The sequence below is a fragment of the Talpa europaea genome, assembly GCF_964194135.1.
Source record: "Talpa europaea genome assembly, chromosome: 12".
Taxonomy (NCBI): domain Eukaryota; kingdom Metazoa; phylum Chordata; class Mammalia; order Eulipotyphla; family Talpidae; genus Talpa; species Talpa europaea.
In genome coordinates this window covers 51,933,578-51,948,410 of record NC_140079.1, presented here as the reverse complement: position 1 = coordinate 51,948,410, position 14,833 = coordinate 51,933,578, and the positions used below count along the sequence as shown (strand labels likewise).

Below are 14,833 nucleotides of genomic sequence, written 5' to 3'. Positions count from 1 at the left end.
AAATTGAGGGAATACAAGTACATTAACTAGAGAGTCTTAAAGTAGTAAAAGAATCCTAGGAAGTATATTTTTTTCAGTTGCTGAGCTGCTTACATATTGAAAATGGCTATTTAATACTAATAAATCCCTCTCTGAGAACTCACAATCATTTCTACAAAATCCCACCCATCTGAATACATATTTGTTTACTGTTAAATCAACAATAGTCATAATTGATTATGGGCAACAAGCAAAATAAAGATACAAAAATCATACTATCATTTGAGGACCAAGGAGAAGTTTGTTTATAAATGGCAGATAAACTTTTCAGAATAAATGACAGAAAATCACAAGTTTAGATTTTAGACATTTTTTTTCTACAAAGACCCTCTACACAATTTGGGGGTAAACTGTCAAAGAAACAGATGATGGTTTCCACAAGGCCAGTCCTCAGAGTGACCACACTCTCTCATTCAAAACTCACCGTGGACATTTAATTTAACGGACTGAGTCACATTCCCAGCAAGATTTGTGGCAACACAAAGGTACATCCCACTATCAGAAACTCGAGTCTCAGTGATCTTCATTGAGCCAGAAGAGAGAAACATGTGTCTAAGAGAAAGAAACCACACAGAACATGGCACTTTAGATATCCTTTATGGAACTACTCCAAAGTGTGGAGAAGGCCAGATAGATCTACTTAATACCAACATTTCTTATAAAGTTAAGATGAATAAAGTGATTAAACAGGCAAATGGAAAAATAGTTAAGGCCAGATACCCCAGCATCCCACCCAAAACACAAGTTTTAAACATAGGAAAACTATCTGTGTAATGTGCAATATCAGAGGTGACATTACAAAAACCAACGAATGGAATGGCTAGTCCAAATGGCATTGGACAACTAGCTTTCCACATGGAAAGATTAATTATCATGCCATCTAGAGTAGAGAGAAAAACAAAAGAACATACATTTCTATGAATAGGGAAATGTATAAATAAAATGTGCCATATACTTGTTAAAATAAAAAAAAAACTAAATCTATATGCTCAAAGTGGATAAATGCTGATTTTATAAAGCAAGTACAAGAAAAATAATATGGGATATGTTACAATGGAAAATTGAAAACAGACACACAAAAACAACATTCTATACTGTTCAAGGTTGTATATACAGAATGCCAAGTCTGGGCAGTGTTTGCTCTTGGAAAGGGAGAAAAAAGATAATCACTGGAGAGTGGGAGAATAAAACTTCATCTTGTCTGTAGTATGGTGTTTCTTTTATTCAAAAACATTCATAGCAATTTTTTTTACTGTAATAGTAAAGTTTTACTGTAAAGTTGTTTCTGTTTATCATTCTTGTCACCAATGGGAGAGAAACTATAGTGGTGTTAATCTATAACTTCATAATTACATATCAACAAGTCTAACAGACACTATCTAGAGACTATAGTTCTCATTCTGCCAGTAAATTCTGGCGTGATGTCGAGTTAAAATAGTAATTGCTCCCATTCCTTGTGAATTTGACACAGGGAGTGTGGAATATACATTATCTCATATAATTTCAGGTAAGTTTTATCCCATTCTATAAACAAAAAATCTGGAGCTCAGAAAGTCTTGTTGAAAAAAATCACAGAATCACAGAGAGTTTCAAGCAAGCTTAAGTCATGGAGATAACATTAAACTGAAACCTGCCTGGCAACAAAGGTTGTGATCTTAAATGCTTTGGCATTCTGCTTTTCACACCACTTAGCCTATCAAATATACTATCTCAGTAGGCCTTTATTTGCGTAATGGTTTAATCAAGAAGATTTTTACAAACCATCAAAATCCCATATCAGAGTGTCTATCATATTTTATTGCTCCATTGGGATTAACTGAATTCTGTGTGTGATATACACCGGCTATAACAAGAATCTACACATAAATTTGTTCTGTTGTAATTACTCCCTTGCAAGATGTACCAGTGGGAAATAATGCTAGGGATGGATGTTGGCATTTTTGATTCTAAATAATGATTTAGAAAGTTTATATCTTTTCAACAGGCTGGATGTACATCTAAATTATCCTAAATTTAAATCTTAATTTTGCGGCTATTTCTAACTGAATTTCTCATTTTCTGACCTCTTAATCTGATTTTTTTTCTTTTGGCTAGTACTCTTGACAAGTTAGGTGAAGTTCTTCTCATTTTTGTAGACTCTTTTTTTCTTCTTCCATAACTTTTTTTTTTAAAACTATTCTCTCATGGCCATAGCTAACTGAGATCTGCCCTTAATCCCTTGATAATAAAAACAAGGTATTTGTTACCACTGCTATTGCCCAATATATTAAGACAAAAGCTTGGACTAACCAGACTGCTTAGGAAAGCCCTAAAATAAAGTTTATACATAAATAAATTGAATCTAAGTTGATCAGGAAAAAAATATGAGCAAAACATAAACTTTGCCAGTAATGTAGAAACCAAGATATGCATAGTGATAAAAACTACAATTGATAAAAGCTTCCCTTGTTAAATGTGAGCCACACATACTCTAAGTAGAATACACCACTTAGGAAATTAAAAAAAATTGTGAGACATTTAAAAATCTGAACAGGGCCTCCCTGGTGGCACAGGCGGTTGAGCACCGCACTTTGAAGCTGTCTGTAGCCTCTGTAGCATGGGTTCAATACCGGCTGGCTGGCAAGAATCCCACACGGTGAGGCAGACCTCTCCTGTCTCGCCCGCTGCTCCCCTCAGCAATGTATTTCTTCAGTCTGCCTGTTCTGTTCCCCGCTCTGTCTCTGGTGAATCCTCTCACCCTTCCGCACATCTGGCCTGTACCCAAATTCTTGTATAAAAAGTAAATAAATCTTTAAAAATAAATAAATAAATACAAATCTGAACAGGGATAGAACCACATGACCCAAGAGATGAAGTTTTCTTCGGCTGCAATTCACCCAAGATTCCTACCTTGGAGAGAATGGAGAAATGAGCTGGGTCTCTTTGGCCCAGGTAATTATGGGTGGTGGTAAGCTCCTTACTTCACAGGGAAGTGTCACCTCTTGCCCTGCAAGGACAGAGATCTCCACAGGCTTGTCCTGAGACAGTCCTCGCTGGTCTCCAAACACTCTGGGCCTTACTAAAATAAACACACGTTTTGGAAGAAAAATAATCCACTGAAAACAAAGTGTACTTTAATTTACATGGAAATTTAGAAATACCTAATGTCCTTATATTCTTAAGTAATTTACCAAAATGTTTATTCTAAAATTTTGGAGAATATCTAAAACTTTCCATTAATACACTTACTAGGAGAGCTAAAATGAAAATGATTTAGAAAGTTTCCCTTTTCTGCTCTTCCTTTCAGAACATAATGAAGAGGTTGGCTGCAATGCCCTTTAGAGTCTGCCGTCTGCAAAAGAAAGCCCTCAAGGCAGAGCACTAACCAAGACATAGCTGAGGTTTGGCTTCATTAGGAGTTTTAACTAAGTGGTGTTTCTGAAGAGCACTGGGTGCAATAAGCCTACTCCTTGGGAAAACACCATAAAATTTTTCCAAAAGACTTTAAAAGTAGCCTCCCTTTATATCAAAATCTAAGTAAAGGAGATGCTGGTTGGTAGTGAAAATGCACATGTAAAAAAATTATAAACTTGGGGGAACAGTTTGCTTTAGGGGTACAGTCCTTATAACATTATTTGGGAGAGAAACATGAGCTTTGGCACAGACAGAGTTCGAGAAACCCAGTCCTTCAGGGCTCTCACCGTAGACAGTTAACTGTACTTTCCTCTTGGCGTAGCCAGCTGCGTTGGTGGCTGTGCAGATATACTCCCCGCTCTCCTCACCACTGGGGGATACAACATACAGACTCCCATCAGCCCCAGCTGAGAACTTCGCACTGCTAGTAGAAATCAGCTCTCCTTTCTGCAGAAGACAGCAAGGACCAAAGTGTTCATGAGTGTAGTTGGTGCATACATGGAAGTGTGAAGATGTGCTCCCTACCCCCCGCCAATGACGTAGCTATGTAACTAACTGACAAATTAATAAAATGTGTGAGAAAAGATCCTAAAGAAGTGACTGATAGACTGGAAGAGAGAGGAACAAAATATTTCCAAAGAGAGGGCCTCCTTGGTGGTGCAGGGGGTTAAGACGCAACCTATGAAGCTGTCCACAGCCACTGCAGCATGAGTTCAATCCCTGTCCAGGGAGCTACCCACATGGTGCAGCAGACCTCTCCTGTCTCACCCGCTACTTCCCTCAGCAGTATATTTCAGTAGATCTGGCTGTTCTGTTCCCCACTCTGTCTCTGGTGAATCCTCTCACTGCCCCCCGCACCTCTGGCCTGTACCCCAGTTCTTGTATGCCTAAATAAATAAATCTTTAAAAAAATATTTCCAAAGAGAAATGAGTAGATTTAAAAAGATGAAGGCAGTTATTGATAAGAAAGATTAGACAAAGCTAAGATGCTATTTCATCATACTAAACCCTGTCCTCTTCATTATAGAGCTGTTGAAAAATATAGGGGGGAATGGGAACAGCAGTGGATGAGTCAGTGCTTATGCAGAGCCAGGTACTGCCCTGAGTGCTATTTAACTGGCCACACAAACATTATGAGGAGAAACTACCACAACCCCATTTTACAGAAGGAAATGTGAAAATCTGGAGGGAGGGGTGAAGCAACTAGCCCAAGGTCACAGAGTCAGCCAGTGATAAAGAACTAGAACCTAGCAGTTAGACTCTGAACCCCAAACTTTTAACCTCTGTGCTTGCCCACAGCACCCAGGCCAGCTTGGAAAGATTTCCATTTTGTATTTCCCTAAAATGCATTAAACTTCTACTCCACACCAGACACTGTCAGTTTGGGGATCACCTTCATCATGTAATTTTTGTCCAGAATGCAGAAATCTTTATCTTTTAATTTCATTTAAAGCTGTTGACTTACCAACTTCTCTGTATAGTGACACCTCATTTTTTTTTTCAGTTTTTAAGAATTTTTTTAAATATTTTATTTCATACAATTCTTACATCATTTTTCATTTTTGCACAATGTATGCATTTCCATTTTGGTTATATTCCCCATACAATTGCACCCCCCTTATTTTTGACCCTAATCCTTCCTTCCCCCCCTCCCCCATAGTGTGTCTCTGGTTTATAATTGCTTGTTGCTTTTGATTTTTACTTTGCATTAATTAGTCTTTTTCCTGGGGACACCTCATTTTATTGCACTTCCAGATATTGAGATTTTTACAATATTGAATGTCTGTGGCCATCTTGTGTTGAGTAAGTCAATTGGTGCCATTTTTCCAACATGTGCTCACATGGTGTGTGTATGTCACATTTTGTAATTCTCACAATATTTCAAAATTTTTCATTATTATTATATCTGTTATGGTGATCTGTGATCAGTTATCTTTGTGTTACTATTGCAATTTTTTTGGGATGCCTCAAACTGTACCCACATAAGATGGCCTACTTTATCCACTAATGTTATATGTGTTCTAACTGTTCCCCTGACTGGCTGCTGCTCCATTTTTCTCCCTCTCCTCTGGTGTCCCTATTTCCATAGCCCTGAAATTTCCATAGCCCTGAGTGCTCAAATGAAAGGAAAAGTCACATGTCACTCACTGTAAATTAAGGTTGATGAGGAAGGCATGTCAAAGACTGAAAGAGGGTGAGAAGTAGGCCTCTTGTGCCAAAGATATAGCCAAGTTGTGAATGCAAAGGAAACATCCATGAGGGAAGTTGAAAGTGCTAATCCAGAGAATACATTAATGATAAGAAAGCAAAACAGACTTATTTTTGATATAGAGAAAGATTTAGTGACCTGGAGAGAAGACCAATCAGTTGCAACTTTCCCTTTAGTCAAAGCCGAATCCAGAACAAGGCCCTACTAACTCTCTTTGAGTCTATGAATTATGAGTGAGGTAAAGAAGCCTCAGGAGAAAAGTTTGAAGATAGCAGTGCTTGGTTTATGAGGTAATAAGGAAAGATGATATTCCTGACATAAAATTGCAAGGTAAAATAGCAAGTGCTAAGATAGAGCTGTAATAAGTTATCTAGAATATCTACTAAGATCATTGATGGAGGAGGTTATACGATACAGTAAATTTTCAGTGTAGATGAAATAGCTTTACAGTATAAGAAAGAAGATGACATCTAGGACTTTCATAGCTAGCCAAAGTAGCCGAAGTCAATTCTTGGTTACAAAACTTCAAAGGACAGACTGACTTTCTTGTTAGGGGACAGCTAGTGACTTTAAATTTAAGCCAATGCTCATTTATCACTCTGAAAAAAACTGGGCCTCTTTAGAATGGTGTTGAAGCTACTCTGTCTGAGGTCTTTAAATGAAACACAAAGTGTGGACATTAGCATTTCTAATATATTAGCATATAGACAGCATGGTTTATATTATTGAGTATTTTAAGTCTTCTGTTGAGATCTAGTAATCAGAAAATACTCCTTTCAAAGTTTTATTGTTTATTAACAATTTACTTGGTCTCCCAAGAGCTTTGATGAAGTTGTTCAAGGAGATTAATGTTACTTTCATGCTTGCTAACACAACATCCATTTCATAGTTCATGGATCAAGGAATCACTTTGAATTTCAAGACTTATTACTTATGGGATACATGCTGAAGGCCAGTTACCATAGATAGTGATTCCTCTGATAGAGCTGGGCAAAGCAACTTGAAAACCTGGAAAAGACTGACCATTCTAGATAGCATTAATGAAATTCATGACCCATGGAAGGGAATAAAAATATTAAAGATAGCTTGGAAGATGTTTATTCCAACCCTCATAGATGACTTTGAGGAGTTCAAGACTTTGGTGGAAGGAGAAACTGCAGATGTGGTGGAAATAATGAGAGAAATAGAATAAAGTAGAACCTAAGGATGTAAATTAACTGTTACAATCTCACAGTAAAACTTCAGTGGATGAGGAGCTGCTTCCAATGAGGGAGCCAGCAAAGCAGCTTTTTAAGACAGAATTTACTTCAGTAGAAGATTCTGTGAACATTGTTGAAATGACAACAAAAGATTTAGAATATTGCATAAATGTAGTAGAAAAATCAGTGGCAAGGTTTGAGAGGACAGACTCCAATTTAGAAGGAAGTTCTACTGTGGGTGAAATGCTACCAAAAACATTACATGCTACAGAGAAGTCTTGTGAAAAGAAGAATCCATGAATGTGGCAAACTTTATTGTTGTCTTATTTGAAGAAATTGCCACAGCCACCCCAACCTTCAGCAATCACCATCCTGATAATCTGAAATCTCAGATGATTTTAGAGCAATAAAGTATTTTAAATTAAGGTATATAAATTATTTTCTCAGACATGCTATTGCTCACTTAAAAGACTATAGTATAATCTTAACATAACTTATATGTATTGAAAAACCAAAAATTCATATGACTCACTTTATTGAAATATTTGCTTTATTATGGTGGTTTGGAACTGAAACTGTGCATTATTTGAAAGATTTTCAGATATATAAAGTTAGATGGTACAGTAAAATATTTTGGTTGTAGCACTAATATTACAAATGCCATATTTCATTATTATTCCATAATTTAAAATTATTTTTTATCTGCCAAATTTAAATTAATTTATAGAAAATATGCCATCTTCATGGTTTTTCAAAGATGGAAAGGACTTCCTCAGGAAATGGGTTTTTCCTCACTGCAATACAAGTAAAAATCGAACAACTTCATGACAAGGATATAGTAGGGAATAAATGAGCTTGTATATGTGTCATATTTTGGCTTCACAGAAGAGCAGATTGAGATAAAGCTGTGGGAGTGGGAAATTTACTCAGAATGTGATCCCCAGAGGCTTGAGCAGAAAAGAAGAAGAGAAGTAAGCTAATCAAGGGCTCCACTGCTCTGCTGCCTCTGTGGCTGGGCTGATGAGTTTCAACACGAAGAACCTCCAGCTATGCAGGAGGTTTTCTCCTTCTTCTGAAGGAGAAAAAGCAGGGCATTTTTATAGGACACCTACTCTTCCCCACAAGAGTCAAATTCTTGACTCCCTGGGTGAGGACTGAGTGGCCTTCTGGGATTTTGAGAAAACCCTGAGTCCAAAAAAGCAGTGAAGGACATGCATGAAGTGTGGCAGAGGGTACAAGCTGCACCCCAGAGTGGCTCAAAGCAGAAGGGCTGAGGGTTGAATCTGCTAATGGAAGCAGCTTAGTGAAGGTCCTGACACAGAGTTCGCTGCCACATGTACACCAATGAGTTGGTAATACTGTTCAAGAATCAGCTAGTAATTGCAGTTGATACCCTTTAAGAGTGCCTTAATTGACATAGCTGCATAGATTTTCCTTTTTATAAAGTTCTATGGTATAGCCACAAGTACCATGTCTGATCAAAAATATTCAACTATTGTTGGTATAATGTGTGACATTAATGGACATCACCAATTGTGTCATTTACCTTGGACCAGACAATAGCTGGTTTGGGGATTCCACTTGCTTTGCATGGTAGAGTTATTGGAACGCCTTCAATTGTACTGAGTATCTGCTGCCCATGCTGGATGGTTGGCAGAACTGAAAAAAGAAGCAAGAACCAGAATCTGAGCAACTGCACTTCCATTTTAGCCTCTCCTATATTTAAAGTTGAACTTTTTAAATATATATTAAACACAAAACCTAGCAAAGATTCAACACTTGCTGATAGAAATAGGGAAATTATGTTGTGATCTGAAGTAGTTAATAAAACTTGAAATCGAGCAATAAATTATGTCCAATAACTTTTCTAGTAAAAATAAAAGGGACTGAAGAAACTTCATTTATTTCCCCCCTGGAAATCCAAGATAGGATTATATGTTAACAGTTACATAGCTTACAATTCTCTTTCGTCATTGTATATTCTCTATTAAGCATATGTGAGCTAGTAAACCCACCAGAGAAATGGTTTGGTTAACCACTACACATTAAATATCTGTGTATACCCAAGAATCACTTAGTGAGCCTTTAAATATAACCTAGAAAAAAGAATTTGTTTTCTTAAAAGGAATTCAACAGTAAAACTTGAGGGCCTTAGAATTACATTTAAAAGACTGAAATATAGAATTCTAAGTTAATATTTTTCATTAAGAAGACTAACATACCTTTTGACTTTAGAAAGCAACTGAAGAATTAACATTATGAGTACAAGTAAAAGGAAAAGGAAAAATGTTAATCAATCCATTCTGTATATAACTCCAGTAATTATAATCAACTCACATACAAAAATCTTAACAATACTCAGTGCTCTCAAAATAATTACTTGAACTATAGAAGCTACCATACAAGAAAACTCTTAACATAGAACAATGAGCACAATGCAAGCCAATATGGACCAGGTATATCCCTTCTGTCCCCCAGACAAGAATGGAACAGCTCCCTGCAAGCCAAGCATTCACTGTGCCTCTTGCCTCTATGTCAAATGTGTCCAGAATTACCAGAGTATCCTGGAGCAGAAGTTTGCCAGAACAAGAGATATCAGAGACTTCAGTGTAAAAACCATCTTGGAAGGCTTCGATTAGGTTTGCCACATACTCACATTTTCCTATAGCTGGATTTATTCTTTAGATAATTTCTTCATAAAGAATTGGCATCAAATTTCTATCTCTAAAAAAGAATGTCAGGCTTCTCTCTAAAGTAAGAAATTTAATTTCCATAATCACCATGGAATAGTCAACTTTCAACTATGATATCATTTTGTGGCAACATAGAATAAGCTATTTTCTTAAATGCATATTGAGTTTGACAGCTATAAAGGAAAGTGGCAAATTTAAGCAACAGTTTTGAAATCCGATGACACTTGGGTATGGAAGAGTTGTTTCTTTCCAGATCGTCAATCTCTATAAAGCAATATGACAACGAAAATGGTTTGTCATTTTAGTCTCCATTTATATTTGCATTCATCAATTTATTCTTCTAAGAATTGGGTGAGAGTTCTTTATGAGTATTCTTAAAAGTGAAGAGGCAGAGAGATGAAAGCTTGGCAGTGCTAACAACATAAATACAGAGGTGCAGAAAGGCAGTGATGCTGAATCAATCTAACACAAAGACAAAACTGTAAGATGAATGATTGCTGGCTTAGTTCATGTTAAATGGAATGATTTTTTTAAGACTTATTTTCTAAATTGACTACACATTTTGGACAAAGATGGAAGAAATGATGTTGTGAATTGACACATTATCTTTTAATTATTAAAATTTATTGCATTATGATAAACCACAACATTGGTTTGTCTGCCTTCTCCTCGCTGCTCTGACTTGGCAGACATCACAACTAATTCAGTCACCCTTTCACCTGTGACTTTAATATACAGAAACTTTATTTAGATGAGGTTGTGAGGCTGAAAGAAAGTTCTCACACATGGGCAATCGCCACACATCACAGAATCCAGGTAGGGGACACATGGATCTCCCATCAGAGGAAATAGGCAATGTCTACCTATCCAGCAACTGCTCAGCCAATAAGAAAATGCCCCTCCTAAAGGTACAGAAGGAAGTGTTCTTTATTCTGAGAAAGTGTGCCCATATTTCAAAATGAGACTGCACTTTCCAAAATTTTGCTGTTATTTCTGGGGAAAAAAACATATTGCTAGTGAAATAACTGACTGTTTATTTCGGTGGGGTCAACACACCCAAAATTTCCTCCAAATCCTTCTCAACACAATTGTAGGATAAATGATTTTCAGGCTTTCCTGCCCTTCCACCATTAGGATTGCATGCTTGATGGCAGGCACCTGCATTTTGTTACATTGTTATATTTAGTTGTGTTTTACTCTTGTGGGCCATGGATGCAGTACTGATTTATTTGTTAAGAGAAGCAGATGCAGGAGGAAGAAGCCAGAGAGCCCAAAGTGGAGACTCCCCCCGCCCCCCAGTCCCTGTACTACATGTAAAAGCTTAATAAAGGCCTGAGAAACACACAGGGGGCTCCAGGACTATCCTTTACCAGGTCTGCTGGGATCATAGATATCCTGTTCTGCCCCTTCCTGCTGCTACAACAATATTCAAGGCAGTTGCTAGAAGCCAAAGGGAAGTGACATGAAGTTATTTTTACACTAGATTCTTAAGACAGGCCATAATTTCTCTCTGAGAAATCGAAGAGTGGTCTTTAAACACACACATACACACACACACACGCACAGAGTTAAACACAGCTATATTCAATTTGGCCTTTAGGCTATAACTAATTTAATGTTTCTTTTGTATTTCTTCAAAATAGTATTTCTTCAAGAATATTTGTGTGAATTTGGTATAAAATTGAAAGAGATAGAAGGCACTATTTACAAAGAAATCTAACATTCTTTGAAACATATACAGCATGTTTGCCAACATTACCTCAATAAAATATACCAAAGAAAAAGTTAAATATATAATTCAGAAAAAAAATGATTCAAAAATAAGGTAACTGTCTCAGTAGTCTCAACACTTTATATATTTAAAAGAAAAAAAGGCAACTATGAATTCATTGTACTCTTTAGCCCCAACTCTTGCCTAACTCTTTGGAGTCCCCACATCAGGGGGACTACAAACACAATTTGGATGTCCATGCCCAGGAACTAAATATACTCAAGTCCTGAAGCTTTGATAAAAGAGATTCAAAATAAAAAACAAATACGGAAATAAAGTAAAAAGATGATCTCTTCAAAAGAATATGGCCTGCATCCAGTGAAATTTTCAACAGAGCAAGCAGAATTTGGAAACTACTGGAATGTCTAATTCATGTCTTAAAAAAGATTGAATTAACTACCAAAAATAAATTTTCTGTGCTACTTTCTTCCTAAGACTTTCATCCCTGTATACAGAGCTATTTTTTAATATTACACTTAAAAAATAAAATCAATGTTGCAAGTTTTTTTAAAGAAAATATACAAAAATAATTAAGACAATTTCTTAAGCTATGAAGTTGTCATTTAATGAGATATGAAATGTTTGGTAACTGTTAAGCTGTTAGTCACAAATGGAAAAAGATTGCTTCTGGGTTTTCTTATTTGTGACCTTTAAGTTATTTAACTAATACAAGAAGATTGTTTGGAGCACATGGGGTGACCTTTAGAAAAGTTTAGATCATTTCTACTAACACATAAAGGGTTCATTAGTAAGACATGCTTGTTTCTCAATCCAAAAAGAAACGGCAATTTGAATGATATAAGTTCGGATTCCCTGAAATGAACATGTATTTTTAAACATAATTCTTTGAGAACTGACTTCACTTGTATCAATTAAGGAATTACATACAAAAGTCCTTGACCAGCTGGTGACTCCCAGTAATGTCTTCTTGTGTACATTGGAAAGGGAAATCTGCAATCTTATCAATGTAAATATTGTTCAAGAAATAAAGTTTTTATTAAGAATAACCACTAGGAAAGATCTTCTTCTTTTAACTAGATTTAAGATAAGAACCCAACTTGCTTTGGCAAGAATTACAATCAAGTGTCTCTTACCATGCACATCCACAGTGGTAGTTTTGTTATTGGTTCCAGCAACATTACTAGCCACGCAAGTATATTTGCCTCCATCCTGAAGGCGAACTCTTTCAATATGGAGGCTCCCGTCACTGCGTACAGTAATGTAAGGATTTTGGACCAACTTAAAGAGAAAAAGTCATTTTTAATTAATTTTTTAAAAATTAATTTTATTATTTTTTAAATTTTTACATAATTGTTCATTTTTAAATAATATTTGCTTCCCCCACCCCCTTAGGTGTAGTCCCCATAGTTTCCTTCACCAATGCACCCGTGCACCATCACTTCAGTCCCCTGTACTCTTCCCTCCCTCCCTCTGGTCCCGCTCCCTCCTCCTCCCCTGCAGTATGTCTCTGATTTATAATTGTCCATTTTTGCTTTGTTGTGCTTTGTACTGTTATTATTTTTTACACTGATGTTTTAATTGGTTCCCCTATATTCCCATTATAGTAGAACCATGTGATATTTTTCTTTTTCCTTCTGGCTTATTTCACTGAGCATAATTCCTTCTAGCTCCATCCACCACGTTGCTGTGAATGGCATGAGTTTATCTGTTTTGATTGCTGAATAATATTCCATTGTGTATATGTACCACATCTTCTTGATCCAGTCATCTATTTTAAGGCATCTGGGTTGTTTCCAGTTTTTACCTATTGTAAATAGTGCTGCAATAAACACAAGGGTACAGGTGTTCTTTTGCATCAGCGTGTTTTTATCCTTTGGGTAGATCCCTAGGAGTGGAATTGCCAGGTCATATGGTAGCTCCATTTTTTAGTAGACTGAGGAACCTCCAGACAGTTTTCCATAGTGGCTGGACCAGTTTGCACTCCCACCAGCAATATAAGAGAGTTCCTTTTTCACCACATCCTTACCAACATTGTTGTTGCTTGTTTTTTTAATGCAATGTTACCTACGCCAAAACTGGATCTGTTTTGTTTCCAACTAGGTTTTTAATGTCATATAAAGAAGAAAACAATTTTAACATCCTTCAATGAAAAATGATGAGCCAAAGTTTTTACCAAGCACAGTATCAATTATATGTCATCATGATATAATTCCCAAATTTATTCCTACTAACTTTTGTCACAGTATATACATGCTGGAAAAGAGAAATAGACATCAGTTGGTTCAAGTTTCTGTAATTTTTTTTGTCATCACTCAGGACTCAAATTTCACTAGCAATTTTCACTTTGGGCTTAAATAAGGCCTTTTCAAATGACTACTAGCAAGTCACTTGATATTTTTATTTTGGCACATAAATACTCATTCGAGTCAAATAAAGTGACAATCTCAATACTCACGCCAGTCATTGACAGATGCAAATATTAGAAGACAATGCAGGCTATAGGAGGTATGTCAGAGAAGGCTGGGAATAATCTCAGGTAAAAATAATCCCTTCCAAATCTGCACCATTTATGCACTTTACTCATTAAAGGGATATGTTACTGTTCAAACAGTATCATGTTTTGTTGTAAAGGTATTTATCATCGAAAAAGTTGTACTAATTTTTCTTAGGTTGTTACACAAATATGAACAATTTCATATCTTATTCCATGGAGACAATTCACTCCTACTTGATATTTCAAGAAGAGAGTGAGGCTAACTATTCTGGAAAATGGAAAGAGAAACGCTCTGACTAAATGAAAACTGATTTCCATGAATAATAGCATGTTTACAGAAAATCCTCATGGAATTGTAAACATTTTTCACTTCCTTTCATAATTAAGAATTAAACACCAAAAACCCCGAATAGCCAAAGCTCTACTGAAAAAAAAAGAAGGAAATGGAGGCATCACACTCCCAGACTTCAAACTATACTACAAAGCCATAATCATCAAAACTGCATGGTATTGGAACAAGAACAGACATACAGACCAATGGAATCGAATAGAAAATCCAGAAATAAACCCACAGATTTATGGTCAACTAATCTTTGACAAAGGAGCAAAGACTATGCATTGGAGCAAAGAAAGTTTGTTCAATAAATGGTGCTGGGAAAACTGGGTCGCTACATGCAAAAGAATGAAGCTTGACCACTACCTCACACCAGACACAAAAATCAACTCAAAATGGATTAAAGAACTAGACATAAGACCTGAAACCATAAAATACATAGAAGGAAATATAGGCGAAACACTACGTGATTTGCACATCAAAGACATCTTTACAGACACATCACCCAAAGCAGTGATAGTGAAGGCAAAGATAAACAGCTGGGACTACATCAAATTAAAGAGCTTCTGCACAGCAAAAGAGACAATAACAAAAACAAAGAGAAACCCCACCAACTGGGAGAACATTTTTGCACCCAATACTAATGATAAAGGACTGATCACAAAAATCTGCAAAGAGCTGATGAGACTCAGCAACAACAAAGAAAATAATCCAGTCAAAAAATGGGCAGAAGAGGTAAA

General features: G+C 36.3%; 1 protein-coding gene across 1 annotated transcript in view; it reads right to left on the bottom strand.

The window, feature by feature from the left end:
* HMCN1 (hemicentin 1) overlaps positions 1–14,833 on the bottom strand; it is a gene marked incomplete at both ends in the record, with an annotated part of 509,757 nt that overhangs the window by 245,710 nt on the left and 249,214 nt on the right. Inside the window, 5 exons of the mRNA XM_084251187.1 lie at positions 464–591; positions 2,929–3,097; positions 3,720–3,879; positions 8,387–8,499; positions 12,399–12,543. Coding sequence (XP_084107313.1) covers positions 464–591; positions 2,929–3,097; positions 3,720–3,879; positions 8,387–8,499; positions 12,399–12,543 — 715 coding nt within the window. The remainder of the gene's footprint in view (positions 1–463; positions 592–2,928; positions 3,098–3,719; positions 3,880–8,386; positions 8,500–12,398; positions 12,544–14,833) is intronic.